Genomic DNA, 14582 nt, shown 5'->3' with positions numbered 1-14582 from the left:
CATAAACAGCAAAGTGAAAATGTAACATACTGTAATTATATTCGCTAAATCTTCTCTAACAAGCATCGCACTGAAATAAAGTTCTCTTGTTGACTTTGTAAAATTTTACAGGAGAAACAATTCACACCATAAAAAAAAAAATAAAAGAATGTTATCATAAGTTTCCTGCTCATTAACTTTTAATAGCACTTTGTTTACTCAACTACTGCGTTGGCAAATTTTATTCAAAACTTGAAACCAACACTTTTCCAGCTGTTCATTTCTCTTTTAAATTTTAAGTTAAATTTATTTTCACATTAATGGAAGCTTATATTGAATTTGTCTGTATCAGAATTTTTTCTTATATCTGTGTCAGCTATATATTTCTTATTTATACACATTCTCTCTCCTAACTGCAGACAACTGAGTCACCATAAATGAAAGTGGAGAGTTTTATTTTGGTAAACCCATGTCCTCTTACTTCGTAACTTCTCATAATACCCAAAATCCAATTTTACCAAAAATACCACTCCTCCCATATTCTTCTCTCTTCCTCAACTTCTGAGATGGAACTAGTTTAGGAACCGGATTGGATTAAGTCAGTCCACTGCCACTTTTCTTCTAGAATCATTTATGTCTTCATCTTTTCTCTTTAGACTCCCTCCCTCTTTTTTCAGTTTCGTCTATAGCGGTTCTTGGGCTTCTCTCCGCAGCCAGTGGCCTCACATGAGGAGAGGGTAGGGTTCTTACCCAAGCTGAGGCTGCTGAGGAGACCAGGAAGATCAGAAGTAATGGCCCTCTCAATCTTATCCAGCAGGCAGCCTCCCATGTAAGAGCACTGGGCTGAGAGCTGCTTGAAACTGGTCACTGGGTTAATCCCAAAGAAATCACGGTAAGCATCACGATTGGGCAAATCAAACTTACTAACATTGGTCTTTGCTAGGATAGACTTGAAAATGTAGAACTTGTCTGGGTCATCCACAATTTCCTTGAAAACTAACTCAGGGTCACTGAAGAAACTCATCTTCTCCTTGAATGTCTGCACATAGCGGTCTACCAGGAGCCCATGGATGCGCACACGGATGCCGTGCTGCCTGATGAAGGCAATCTTGTTTTCCAAGCGATTTTCAATCACTTGATTCAGGTCTTCCAGCAGGGAGATCTCCTCACGCTTGAAGAGTTCACGGCTTGTGTTGGGGGCATAGTCGTAGGGCCAAAAGGAGCTGACATACACACGTGGGGGTTCTGTTACATTGATAAGAGGCGCTAAGCTCCAGAAGAGGGCACCATACACACGCATGAGATCCTGCGTGGCCAGGCTGTCTGCTTTGTTCAGGATGATGCGAATCTGAGACTCCCGACCTTTTAGCTGCCTGAAGAGCATCTCCAGCTCCAGACCCACATCCAGCTTGGTGGGGTCAAATACCACAAAGATCAGGTCTGCACGGTCAATGAACCATTGACACACATCATTGAATGGATAACCTGTAAAGACATTCAGAAATATGCCTATTAGTGCAAGTTTTACTTTTCAGTTTAAACATGAAATACCCTAGATTTACCTTTGATCCTGATATTTGAAGTTCTATGTTCATGTGTTCATTCAGTAAAGTGCCTTTATCTTACTTGGTAAGATCCTAAGACACTGACCCTAATTTTCTCAGGGCTCTGTAATACATCACTCGTTTACCTTAAATACAGCTCAAGCTCAAACAGAAGAACATATTGTTTGTTTAATGAAAATTTATTGTACCGTTGTAAACTTTCATTTACACCCTGAATAAATATGTCCAAAAGCATCACAGTTATGTCACAAATCTAATCCCACACATCTAATCTAATTCCAGCAAATGAGCAGTACACTTCCAGAATTTAAAATGAAAATGCTTAATTAAAAAATGAAAAATATTTGATAAACTATATATTTGTATTTTTAATAACTATTTAATGATTGAGAATTATATTTATTTAATACAACAATTTTAATGTTTATATATATTCATTTTCTGTGACCGTAATGGGTCCAGAGCCTACACATAATCACAAGGTGCAAGGCTGGACACAAGTCCATAACAGACAGCATTACCGAGTCACTTACACACTCACCCAATCCCTCACACACTCACTGTGTCACTCACACCTCACCAGGCAATCACCAGTGGTGGACTGTAAATCAAGTAAATGTAATTGTTGTTGCGCTTGTTCTAAGTGCTTTTTTCTGTATTTGTACTTTACAAAATTATTTCCATTTTGGGCGACTTTTTACATTAACTCCATTACATTTCAGTGTCAAATATCTTACATTTTTACTCCACTACATGAAAATCTCCAGATCCTTTTGGTTTATGTGTGAATAACACCTTATCGTGTCTGAACAAATCTCACTGCTCCGCACAGCTCTCTGCACGACACACAGCAGCACCACTGCTAGGATACGAACGAACACTCTCTGCGCTACAAGAAGTGAAAATGTTTCTCTACCTAAAACCAATAATACCAAATGCAGACTTTTTTATGAGCTGTTGTGCAAATTTTGAGACTGTAAGTAATCACTTTCAGTTATTAGAACCATTGTGAATTAACAAAATTATTTGTACTGTTTAGTATTTTGTGTGTTTGAGCCACCAGTAACAACTATTCATTCATATACAAGGTTTAAAGATCTGTAGGTATCACAAATCAATCACAGAGGGCAAAGGTCAGTTTGAGATTCAGTAAACATAATACATGAAGCGAGGTAAAAACCAGCAGAAATATTTAAAAACAAAAATCAGTACAGTCAAATAAACAAGCCTAAAAGACAAAAACGGGTATCAGTCAAAAAGTAAAAAAAAACTAAATAGTGGCCTTTTGAAGAGGCCTTTTGGTGTCTCAGAATTGCAGAAATTGCTCAGACTATTCTCTGCAGCTATGTAGAAAAAACAGAGACCTTAAAGGAAGAGTATGTAATACTTTTACCTTAAGATTACAGCTTCAGAATCATTGTGATGCTTCACTGACCTGTAGGAAATCTTGGCTCAGCACTGCAGAAACTGCACTATGTAACTCTTGGAAGAGGGTACAAACCCAGAAGGGGTTTGGGTGTATGTAATAGTTGATATAACATCATTCATTGTGTTTAATATTTCGCCATTTCTGCTGGGTTTATCAATGTTAGATTAATTCATGACACTCCCTTAAAAGACTGGGGAACCAAGAGTGACACTAGAGCCTTTTCATGTACAACATGTTAAACATGAGTCTTGTTACAAAAATTCTAATAGGACATTAGAGCTATAATACATCATGGTACTTTTACTTTCAATACTTAAGTACATTTTTATTGTTGTTGTTGTTGTTGTTGTTGTTTGGTTGTTTAACTATACCTTCAGCCTTTTACAGGCTCATCTCTAAATATATTGGAAACTTTGTGCTGTACCATACATAAATGCATAGTTCTATGTTACCTCTCTCCTGCTGCTTGCGGTTCTCGATGATTCCCGGCGTGTCCACAAAGGTAACACGCTCCAAAAGTTTGTGAGGCATCTCAATTCCAATCAGCTTCTCCAGGAAATTCTGCCCAAACTTCTCCAGAGGTGAAAATGAACGAGAGCTGTCAGCAGCCATAACAATACCTTCCACAGAACGGATTTTCTCACCGTGCATGATCACCGTAAACTCAGATGTAGTAGGCTCAGCTCCTGTTGGAAAATGTTTTTAAGATCCGTATCATGAAAGATGAACAAGGGGACCAATACAAACTTATAAATATTATAAACATAAATTATAAACTATTTGCAAAAATGTAGCTATTTGATCTTAGAGAAAGCACTGCTTAGTGTAATTACAGAGTACAGCCTACCTGTATAAAGCTGGTAAGGAGTGTCCTGAAGCCCCAGCAGGTAATTTATCATTGATGACTTGCCTACGCTCCAAGGGCCAAGGAACAGCACCATGGGTTTGGATGTGATCTCCCCATCTGAAAAATACAAAGGTCAGGAATGAAATAATGACATGGAACAAATGAATCTCTGAAATCCACTCATAACAATAGTGATGTATTACCTTTTTCTGCTGATTTTTATATCAAGATATAAACCATTAGAAACACATTCAATAAAAAACACTGCTGTTGTAACATATACCAGTTTTCCATGCTTTACATTTTATTTATTTGCTTTATTTTAATAAAACAATTTTTTCTTTTTGAATTTGTAATTTTTCATTAGGAAGTCAGAGATATGCAGAGATTTGACATTTAAATTAACATTTTCTTCTACAAGACAATAACAGTACAGCAGGCAGTAACACAGTGGTTAAAGGAACACACAGATATTCATGCGCCGCAGGACAGCATTAGCAGTCAGTGTCTTGAAAGTTCACTGCTATGTCCAACAACTGAATAAAAGTTGTCATTTTAAAATGTTTTTTTTCTGCAGTGAATTTTATAAATTCCAGCTAAAAACATTTAAAATGAGTGAGAGCTTGTTTGCTGCATGAGTTTTTAATGCTGTATAATGTTAGTTTCTTAGGCTGTATCCTAAATCTCTCCCTACTGTCTCTAAAGTACACAACACGAGTCTTTAAACACTGGCTCCTGCACGCAGACTGTGTACGAGTTGTCTAACAAATAGACATTTGGGGATTGGTCATATGTTCACATCCCCAGACTGGACATTTAGTGCTGAAACCTTTGGAGTAAGGTGAAAAATTCTGTCTTTTTAAAATTTTCTTTAATCTTTTAAAATCTTTCTAATTTCTTCATCATTTCATTGTGAGTAAAGTACTTGGGAGGTACAGAGATCTAAGCATTCTCATTACCGAAGTCTGTCTGTCTGATCCCTGAAGCCTCAGTTATCCCTGGACGTAGAGTCATTTGCTCTGTGTGTTGGTCGGATAGTCCCAGATCTTCCATTGTCAGTGTTTATGCAAGTCGGGCATCTGTCAGAAGATGTGATGAAACTGGGCAATTAGCCCTTTCCTTTAGCTCCTTGAATCAGCCAATGGCCTTGCATTAGATTCGATTATTTTTATAGTCCATTAATGTTGGTGGCGGCATGGTGGCGCAGCAGGTAGTGTCACACAGCTCCAGGGACCTGGAGGTTGTGGGTTCGATTCCCGCTCCGGTTGACTGTCTGTCAGGAGTCGATGTGTTCTCCCCATGTCGGCGTGGGATTCCTCCGGGTGCTCCGGTTTCCTCCCACAGTCCAAAAAAACACGTTGGTAGGTGGATTGGCGACTCAAAAAAATTGTCCGTAGGTGTGAGTGAATGTGTGTGTGTCTGTGTTGCCCTGTGAAGGACTGGCGCCCCCTCCAGGGTGTATTCCCAATTCCCAGGGTGTATCGCCCAATGATTCCAGGTAGGCTCTGGACCCACCGCGACCCTGAACTGGATAAGCGGTTACAGATAATGAATGAATGAATTAATTAATTAATGTTGGTTTGACAAGAGGCTGGTTTGAGACATTATTATTAAACGCAGTCACATCACTGACCTGTTGTCAATTAACATTTTTGTTGTTGTAGCATTACACAACTTTACCTTGTCTTTTGTTCCGGATCCCAAACTTTTTGGAATGTATTTCTGATAAAAAAAATTTTTTTTAATTTTTACACCACCCCCATCTACACCATCTTCACAAGGTTTATACACACCACCCCACTAGGTTTATATACACCACCCCCACAAAGTTTATATACACCACTCCCACAAGGTTTATATACTCAACTTCACATGGTTTATATACATCACCCCCACAAGGTTTATACACACCACCCCCACAAGGTTTATATACACCACTCCCACAAGATTTATATACTCAACTTCACATGGTTTATATACATCACCCCCACAAGGTTTATACACACCACCCCCACAAGGTTTATACACACCCATTAAAACCACCCTTCCACCCTCTGAATCCTTCTTCTGCCTTCCACTGAAGTCCTTAAATGAATTCTGATCTGCTCTTGTTAAACACTTATGTCTGAGGTTCAGGCAGGCGTGAGTGTCTCTGTCTACACTGACATCTGTATTCATCAGCAACTAATCTTCAAAGTCTTTTGGAATCTCACAGATAAAAACTCACTCCAGATTTTTATGGAGGAAACATTCATTCATTATCTGTAACCACTTATCCAATTCAGGGTCACAGGGGTCCAGAGCCTACCTGGAATCATTGGGCACAAGGCAGGAATACACCCTGGAGGGGGCAACACAGACACACATTCACGGACACTTTTGAGTCGCCAATCCACCTACCAATGTGAATTTTTGGACTGTGGGAGGAAACCGGAGCACCCGGAGGATACCCACGCAGACACGGGGAGAACACACCAACTCCTCACAGACAGTCACCCGGAGCGGGAATCGAACCCACAACCTCCAGGTCCCTGGGGCTGTGTGACTGCGACACTACCTGCAGCGCCACCGTGCCACCCATGGAGGAAACAATGAAGGAGTTTTGTGAGGCGCTCTGGAGAAGACAGTCTAGTAAGTGCCTTAGACGTAAATGTACCTTTCAATGAACGTCAATATTGGCAGGCCCTTTATGACAATTATTCTTTATTTTTTAAGTATTTCTTTAAAAATTTAGTAAATTTGAAAAAGAGCAATTCCTGCCTATTTTTGAGAGGATGCATGTAGATATAAAACTTAAAATGACATTTTTTAAGGCAAACATAATTTTGTGCTGATCTTCAAAGATCAATACTTGAATTTTCAAATGCCCCTTGCCACATTTTAGAAGTGTCATGAGGACAATCACCGTGGCATGAAAAGAACACAGCATTCATCTGGGGTGAAAAGCTGCAGCCGCAACTTTGTGGTTATGTGAGGTAGCAAGGCGCTGCAGGGGTTCAGATGCTCAGGCAGGGGCCATGCAGGAGAGCGCCCCATTAGACCCACCTGTAGCTGAATCCCCCAGGGTGCGTCCAGGATAAGCTGTTTAGTGAAGGGTGGGGGGAGGTGAGCAATGGGGCAAAGAGAGATAGGGGCAAGACAAGAAGACGAGTCAGATGCAGTTAAAACAGAGTGAATATGAACAGGAGTGTGAGGAAAAGTGAGGGTAAAAGAGACCCAAAGAATGAAGGAAGATTAGATAGATAGATAGATAGATAGATAGATAGATAGATAGATAGATAGATAGATAGATAGATAGATTGACTGATTCATTCATTTGTTCATTCATTCATACATATATTGAAGACACTTTTCCTATTGAGCAGGAGGGAGCAGGGTATGTGATAAATGACATATGTGGCCATAAAATTATACAGAAAGGCTAAAGTGAAGAATAAATGCAGCTCTGCTCAAGAGACTATAGTAAGTAAATGAAAACAATATAAAATACACATGAACACATTTACTTTTATGTGGAATTGCAACTTTTATGAGAGTCACCTTGATGAATGAACTAACTTTTACTGAGAATCTATATGGAGGAAATGTATTTTCAGAATATCATTTACAAAGACAAATATGTGCATGAAATATATTAGAAAATGGCATGAAGAAATCTGAGAAGAAAAATTGCAAAGAACAAAAAACATGGGGTCTTCATGGAATTTATCTATATATATATATATATATATATATATATATATATATATATATATATATATATATATATATATATATATGGTGGTATATCCATATATTTTGAAAATGTTTTTTATGTTTTGTAAGGGAATATTTTACTGAACAGGTCTATGAAAGTGTGTTCAGTTTTCAGTTGTTACAACTTCTACAAAATTTTTATTTTATATCTACAATTGCATCATTTTTATCATAGTTTTATTTTAGTATACCACGCTGATCAAACAGTTAGTCTGTATTAATGGGGTGAGTATTTAGGATTAGGTGTCAAGCACGAGCAAGATTCATCTCAGTACAGGACAAAAAAATAGTAATTGGTTTATGACATCAAGTGTTAGTGGAAAAAAAACTAAATCCAGTGTCATGGAGAGGTCACAGGTCACATCCCCAGAGGCAGGTTAGAAATGCTCTCCAACAAAGGACTGAGAATCTGCATCAGTTCTGAGCATCATAGCTCAAACATCATTCCTGTTTTCTACTTTGGAACGATCTCTCTCTCTCTCTCTCTCTCTCTCTCTCTCTCTCTCTGAAATTTGCTCATTCACTCACCTGTCATATGGACACAAGTGAACTTGTGATTGAAGGAATATGAGGTTCAAATACCTGAGATCTCATGTTGTCTGAGCTCGTTGTATTTGTACGCCTGCTCCATGGGCTTGATGGAATTGTGGTATATCTTTCTCAGTCTCTGTAGGGCAGCTGGGAGGCAAAATTAACTTTAAGCATTTACAGGAAAACAACTGAGAAAAAATTTAAGAAAAAGTGAACCTGGAAAGAAAATTAGAAATTAAATCAAATTCTTTTTAAAGTGCTTATTATTGCCTTGACTGTTCTCAGTCAGTTATGAATATTTTATACGGACATAAAACAAGTCTTAAGCACATTGTATATTGTCACTGTCCAATTAAAAATATGTATCTGTTTAGTTTACTATATCATTTAAACACTGCATCTATCCTTCACACTCTGTGAAAATTTCAAGATGAATAGATCAATAGAAATGCTCCAAAATTACACTGAATAAAATTGTCTTACATTGACTTCCTGATTTGACTGACTGAAAGTTGATGAGTTTTTTTTTTCCTTCTCCTGTAAAGTTACTGTTTGGGACATTTTTACATTTATAATTGGATAGTGACAATATGTACATGTACATTAAAATTATACAAAAGTCCTTCATTATACAGAGACATGCATTTTATTCACCTGCATAATCACCCGAGTTTTCTTCTGCTGCCAGTCTTAGTGTCTCTTCAATGTGAGATCTGTCCCTCAGAATCGATTCTAGGACCTCCTCCTCCTCTGTGAATATAAAATGGGCACATCAGTCTTAGTCAGTGGAATCACAAAGTGGACAAAATTTTTACCAATCCATCAGTTTTTTCCAGTTTCATTCACATGCCAAGTCACTGGGCATGTAACACACACATTCATTGACAATAATATTTACTAAAATTTACTGAAGTTAATAACAAATAAGTCCTGGGTTATATTTTTTCACATAACACAGTGCATGGCCAATACTGTAGCAGGCTAAGCAGACGTTCTTTACAAAACGAGACAAGGGAAGCACTGAGTGGATTCAGAACTGAAGAATCATGCAACACAATTGCTTAGGCTTTGATCAGACCTTTAAATAGCCCTTTTAAATCCAAAAATAAATCCAGGCACTGCTATGATGTGAATCAGCCATGGTTACATTGCACAGGGGACCTATTAATGTGGGGGAGTCCCGAGTGTCATAACAGCCCCAAAGCCCCTGTGTTAGCTTCTTTCTCTGAGCTCCAGGCTGTACAGTGATTGGAGATAATAGCATCTAACACACTTTCCCTTCGATTCTATAAATATACCCAGCAGTGTGGACTTTTCAAGCCATTGGGAATGTTTGTGTGTGCCTGTGAATATGCAAGGCTGGAGGATTTGGAATCAAGTTTCATACTGTTACTACGGGCAGTTCTAAACACAGGACAACCAACAAGTTTTTCCAGTCCACACTTGGAATAATTCAGTTAATCTGTTTAGATTAAACTTGTGAAAATTAATTACAGGCCAATTTCAAATCTACCTTTAAGTGGAAAAGATACATAAAAATTGTCTTTAAGTAAATATCAGGATTTAATTCAAGCTTTATAAATTCATCACTGCACTGAGACAGCTCCGATTATAGTAATCAATGATGTTTATTTGAGTACAGACTCTAAAAAAAAAGTGTTGTCTCACTGCTGCTTGATCTCAGTGCTGCCTTTGACGCCATCAGAAAAATAATGGTAATAGAATTTAAAGCTGGGTTGGAGTCTCAGGAACAGTCCTGCAATGTTTTGTTCATATACACTTTACTGGTCACCTCTGATTTGTCTGCATATTATTTCACATATAACCAGAGCAGTCTGTAAACATTTTTTCTTAATATTAGCATTTATTAAATAATCTTTCTTTTATCTCATGTAATTAATTTATCCTGAACAGGCTTGTGGTAGGTGAACTCTGAACAGAACAATCAAAAGAAACAAGACAAGAAATAAGACGTTAAAATATTGTGAGCAATTTGAAAAGGAAGAAGTTACATTTCAGCCTTCATACTTGTGACTTAATACACCTGCAAACACTCACAAAACAGATTTAAATGATCTATTACACAGCATAGTGACAGAAAAGAGTCTCGCCACTGAGCATGAAAGGTTGTGTCAAAACTGTTCCCTTTACTAAAAATCATCTCAGGGGGCAGTGATCATATATTCAGTATGTTTTTTTCATTACATTTTAAATATTTTTTTATATGCCTTAACAATATAATATAACATCAAATTATACAGATTAACTGGCTCAAAGCTATAAAACTACTAATTCATACTCTGCTTACTTCACCCAGGAGAAAACTTCAAATAATTTTAACATTATGGGGCCCTGAACTTAGAGGACCTGCCAACTTTTACATTGGAACAAGATCTTTTTACAAGGTAACAGCTTCTCTGGAATTAGGAATATTCTATCACAGTAAACAAATATATTTTTATTTAAACTCTAAATTTGCAAACAACTATAGTCAATAAAGCCATGATTTTGCTCCAGATTATTATCTCATGGATTATATCAAAGTAAATGTATTGTGCAAAATAGGATTTTCAAAAATTGCTCTATTATTATATTGTTGTTACACCCCGACTGTGAGCCAGAAAGGACCTGTGTCTTATTTCCAGTTGAAACCCTTGCAGTGATGCACAGAAATTACTGGAGCAACAATTTAGTAGAAAGATTCTTAACAAAGGATCTGAGTTCTAAATAATTGTATATATATATATGTGCCCACAATGTAGGAGTCCAAAGTGCTTTTGTTATTCATCACATGCCTTATATATTGAAAGATATTATATATTGAACTGAAGGTTTTTCATTTATGACATTGCTACTGGAACTTTTTCAGTAAAATGAAAACCTTATTGTTCAGTGTTTTTAGTCTTAAACATTTAATTTTGCAGAGGAGATGCTGCTACTTTGAATCATGCCTGCTTGGGGCGCAAAGAGGAGCAGATGAAGAAGCTTTGAGAGTTAGTTCCGTTTGTGGGCAGAAATAGTGCTACAGTGCATGAAACCATCAAAAGATATCCCTGTGAAGAAGTACCTGCAGAACTTACAGTTTATTGAACACAGTGGAATATTGTCTCTGCATCTAAATAAACTGTGCAGAACAGCCATATATTTAAACTAGCCACTCTGCAAAGTTATTCTCATGAGCTCACTCTCAGATTTACACATTACTAGATTTAAAACTCTTTAAAAATCAATATCTCTCATACTAGGAAGCCAAAAGATTGAAGTTAAACTTGACAACAAATTAAAGCCATTTAAAGCCTCACACAATTCATTTTGAACTGAAAGATTCCCCTTTCCAGAACATATCAGGATCATCAGAATATGAGGAACAGGGGGCATTTAGCCTCAAGGCTGTTCATTTTTTACTTATATGATTTTTGCCATGTATCTGAGTGATGTTTTGGCATATGACCAACCACGTTCATCCTGTATTCAACCAAACACATAACTGCTAAATAAATCCTTATGTCATGTTTTGTCACAGAGAAAATGACATGAGTGAATTTAAAATTTAATAAAGTGTTACAATTAAAAATAAATGGACCTAGAGCACTTCTCAGAGGTACCTAACAGAACATGTTTGGATTTCATTGCAGCTCAAGCTGATGGTTAAACTATTGAACAAATATGTTTTACCTTGGCCCCTGAGTGACCCTAATACCGCAAAACTGGATCATAATCAATAACTCCTCTATCACATCAGTGTCTACAATCTGTAAATAATACACTAGAAATTAATATAAGATATAGGTAGCATCTAAAATTAACACTATTTAGCAGAGGCATCTAGTTTTTGCAGTAATGGAAGAAATACATTGCAAGTTAGTAAAGGAATGTTTCCATTAAAATTAAAATGATCAAACCTACATATAGAATAAAAATGGACATTTTTAATCCAGCTTCATTAAATAAGTAAATTCATAGGTTAATTTTTAAGATGTTCACAAGAACAAACAAAAGGCAGAGAGTTGCAAAATATCACCAGTGTTGTTTAAAATAGTATATGCATCCCCGAACTAACCTATTTTAGTCTCCATGCCTCATTATGTGCAGAGGACCCCCCTCAAGAACAGCACCATCTGCCGAAGTTTCTCACCCACACGTCCATTGATGGCCTGATGACACTGGGCTTTTATTTAGAAGTGCTCACTGTTCACATGCCTCACACTATACTTTATTATCAAAGCATTAAACACACACACACAATCTTACATACTGCTGCACACTAACTATAGCTCAGTTGCTACTAATATACTGCTTTTGTGTTGTATTTCTTCTTCACGGAATCAAGGGAGATTTGGTTTGCCACCATCAACTCAGCTTGTTTACTCGTACATAGGACCCAGAATTCTGTAAAACTGCTTTGTGACAACTCAAGCTGTAAAAAGTGCTCTATAAATAAAACTGGAAATTAAGTTAAACATAATTGAATTCAATACCGTCCGGTAACTCCAGTCAAACAGTTGATCACAAAAGGCAGCTTGGGTTTTTCCACAGTGTTTATTCCTCATCCATAGGTACAGTTCCACTATACTACTGTATTATTAATTCATCCCTAAAGACAGGAAAGAGCTAAATGTTTTAATAAACTTCACTAATAATGAGCAACGTGAATGAAGACCAGATTGGCCATAAGCGTGGGCATGAGAGGCTACCTCTTGCTGAAATAATGCATGCCCCTATTTGGACAGCCACAGGGGATAAATTGTGATTGTGACAGTGCGGGGTGACAGCAGCTGTGTAGTGTGTCAAATGGTGGAGGGTGAGAGGCAGAGAAGGAGGGAAGGGGAGGGAAAAGAGAATAAAAGGGGTGTGTGGAAAGAGAGAGAGAGAAAGGATGGAGATCTATAGTGGACAGTGTCCAATTACAGAAGGCTTTCCAATCTTAGACACCTGATGGAAGCGTGAGATATAAAACGAGGAACCCAAGGACAGAACAAGGGTAGGAGCTACTACCAGAACCAGTCAACTGGAGCTCAGCCCGAAAGGAGGTGGCACACAGAACTCTGGCTTTGGACCTTACGCACCCAGCCAGAGTACGACAGAAAATTGGAGTACGTTGGAAGAAAATGGGTTAGAATAAGAACAAAAGTGCTTTCATCTAAAGCAATATCAAAATTGTAAACAGCATTTTGGAGGTACATTATTCAAATGTAGATTTAAAAAATAGAACTTTTGAATAGCATAGTCAGTCATTTCTTGATTTGTGTGTGTGTGTGTGTGTGTGTGTGTTCCAATGCACTGGAGAATTGAGAAAGAAGGAAACAAACCCAACAGGCTTATATGTTTCAGCTCAGGCCTTCCTGTTCTCTTGAGGTCTAGCTATCAGCTGGTGCTGTGTCTCAAGGCAGATGACACACAAAGGCTGTGCATGAGCCAGGGCCATGTAAAAAAAACACTCTCCCTAACCCTAAGCCTCTAGTTCTAAATCACAAAGGACCTCATTAAAAAAAATAATAATCAAAAGAGTGCAATGCTCAACAGTGCGACACTCAGATAAGCCAGATAACTCTGGTTGTCCTAAATGCAGACGTTGAGGATATTTTTATAAGCTGTGTTCTTAAAATAACACAGACTGGCGGCAAATGATGGAAATGGGCTTCACAGTCAGGCTTCAAGGCCTTTTCATTCACGAAATCTGGGAGTAAGATTACACCCTTGAAACCTGCACCATTTAATATATAAAATTATAGAATTATCATTTTAGGACTACTAATGTGGTCTTGTGTCAACAGTCACTATTTAAAACACAAACAAGTTTCAATACTGGAAACTGAGCCCTGATACTCACTCCGATAGGCACCAAAACAATAATCAAGATTCACACATATATAAGTCTGGAAAGGGCTTTTTTTTTTTTGTATTTCGGTTTTGCTGCAAAGTCTTCAGAACAAAGATTTATCTTTAAAAAAACTATTTGATTTCAATCCATCTTAGCACACTTATAGGCATGCATATGTAGACATGAGACATTAATAACATGTTGAAACTGAAATTCTTTTTTAAACCACACATCATTGAGGAACAAAAAACAGAAAAGAAAAATAAAATTTCTAAAAGCCTTTACCTGGTGTGGCAACTGCCAGCAGCGAGACAAAACAGCAGACTGAGATTAAGCCCCTCATGTTGACTGCCAGGAGAACTCTGATAGCATGAGTGACTATATATACCATCCACAGAAGGTCAAGGGGCATGCAGCAAAGAGGTAGGGCTTGTAGGGGGGGACGGATGAGTGGTCAGCATGAGTTAGAATACACAGGGGGTGGGTGATCACAGGCATCAGAGGGGAATGGCATGCCACTGAGGATTCTACACAGCTGACTGTTTCTTTTAGCCATGCTGTTACGTCTGTGACACCAAATCAAAGGTGAATGGCCACCCCGGCCCCCATTTTAGAACAGACCCTGTTTTTAGCCACAGAACATAGACCAAAGCT

General features: G+C 37.8%; 1 protein-coding gene across 1 annotated transcript; it reads right to left on the bottom strand.

The window, feature by feature from the left end:
* Window positions 1-652: 652 nt before the first annotated feature.
* Window positions 653-14271, bottom strand: srl (sarcalumenin). Its single transcript, XM_066643078.1, has 6 exons — window positions 14214-14271; window positions 8762-8857; window positions 8159-8254; window positions 3821-3937; window positions 3426-3659; window positions 653-1464 (listed from the first exon to the last, which is right to left on the bottom strand). Exons 1-6 carry the CDS (start codon window positions 14269-14271, stop codon window positions 653-655), a joined length of 1413 nt encoding a protein of 470 aa, XP_066499175.1.
* Between the last annotated feature and the right edge of the window lie 311 nt (window positions 14272-14582).

Source organism: Hoplias malabaricus, chromosome 13 (assembly GCF_029633855.1).
Source record: "Hoplias malabaricus isolate fHopMal1 chromosome 13, fHopMal1.hap1, whole genome shotgun sequence".
Classification (NCBI taxonomy): Eukaryota; Metazoa; Chordata; class Actinopteri; order Characiformes; family Erythrinidae; genus Hoplias; species Hoplias malabaricus.
The sequence above is the reverse complement of the archived record's forward strand: the minus strand, read 5'-3'. Positions and strand labels throughout refer to the sequence as shown.

Coding starts and splice junctions, on each gene's coding strand:
- srl (XM_066643078.1), bottom strand. CDS start 14,271: ATGAGGGGCTTAATCTCAGTCTGCTGTTTTGTCTCGCTGCTGGCAGTT. Junction 8,858..14,213: donor GCTGGCAGTTGCCACACCAG/GTAAAGGCTTTT, acceptor TTATATTCACAG/AGGAGGAGGAGGTCCTAGAA. Junction 1,465..3,425: donor CCGCAAGCAGCAGGAGAGAG/GTAACATAGAAC, acceptor ATGTCTTTACAG/GTTATCCATTCAATGATGTG.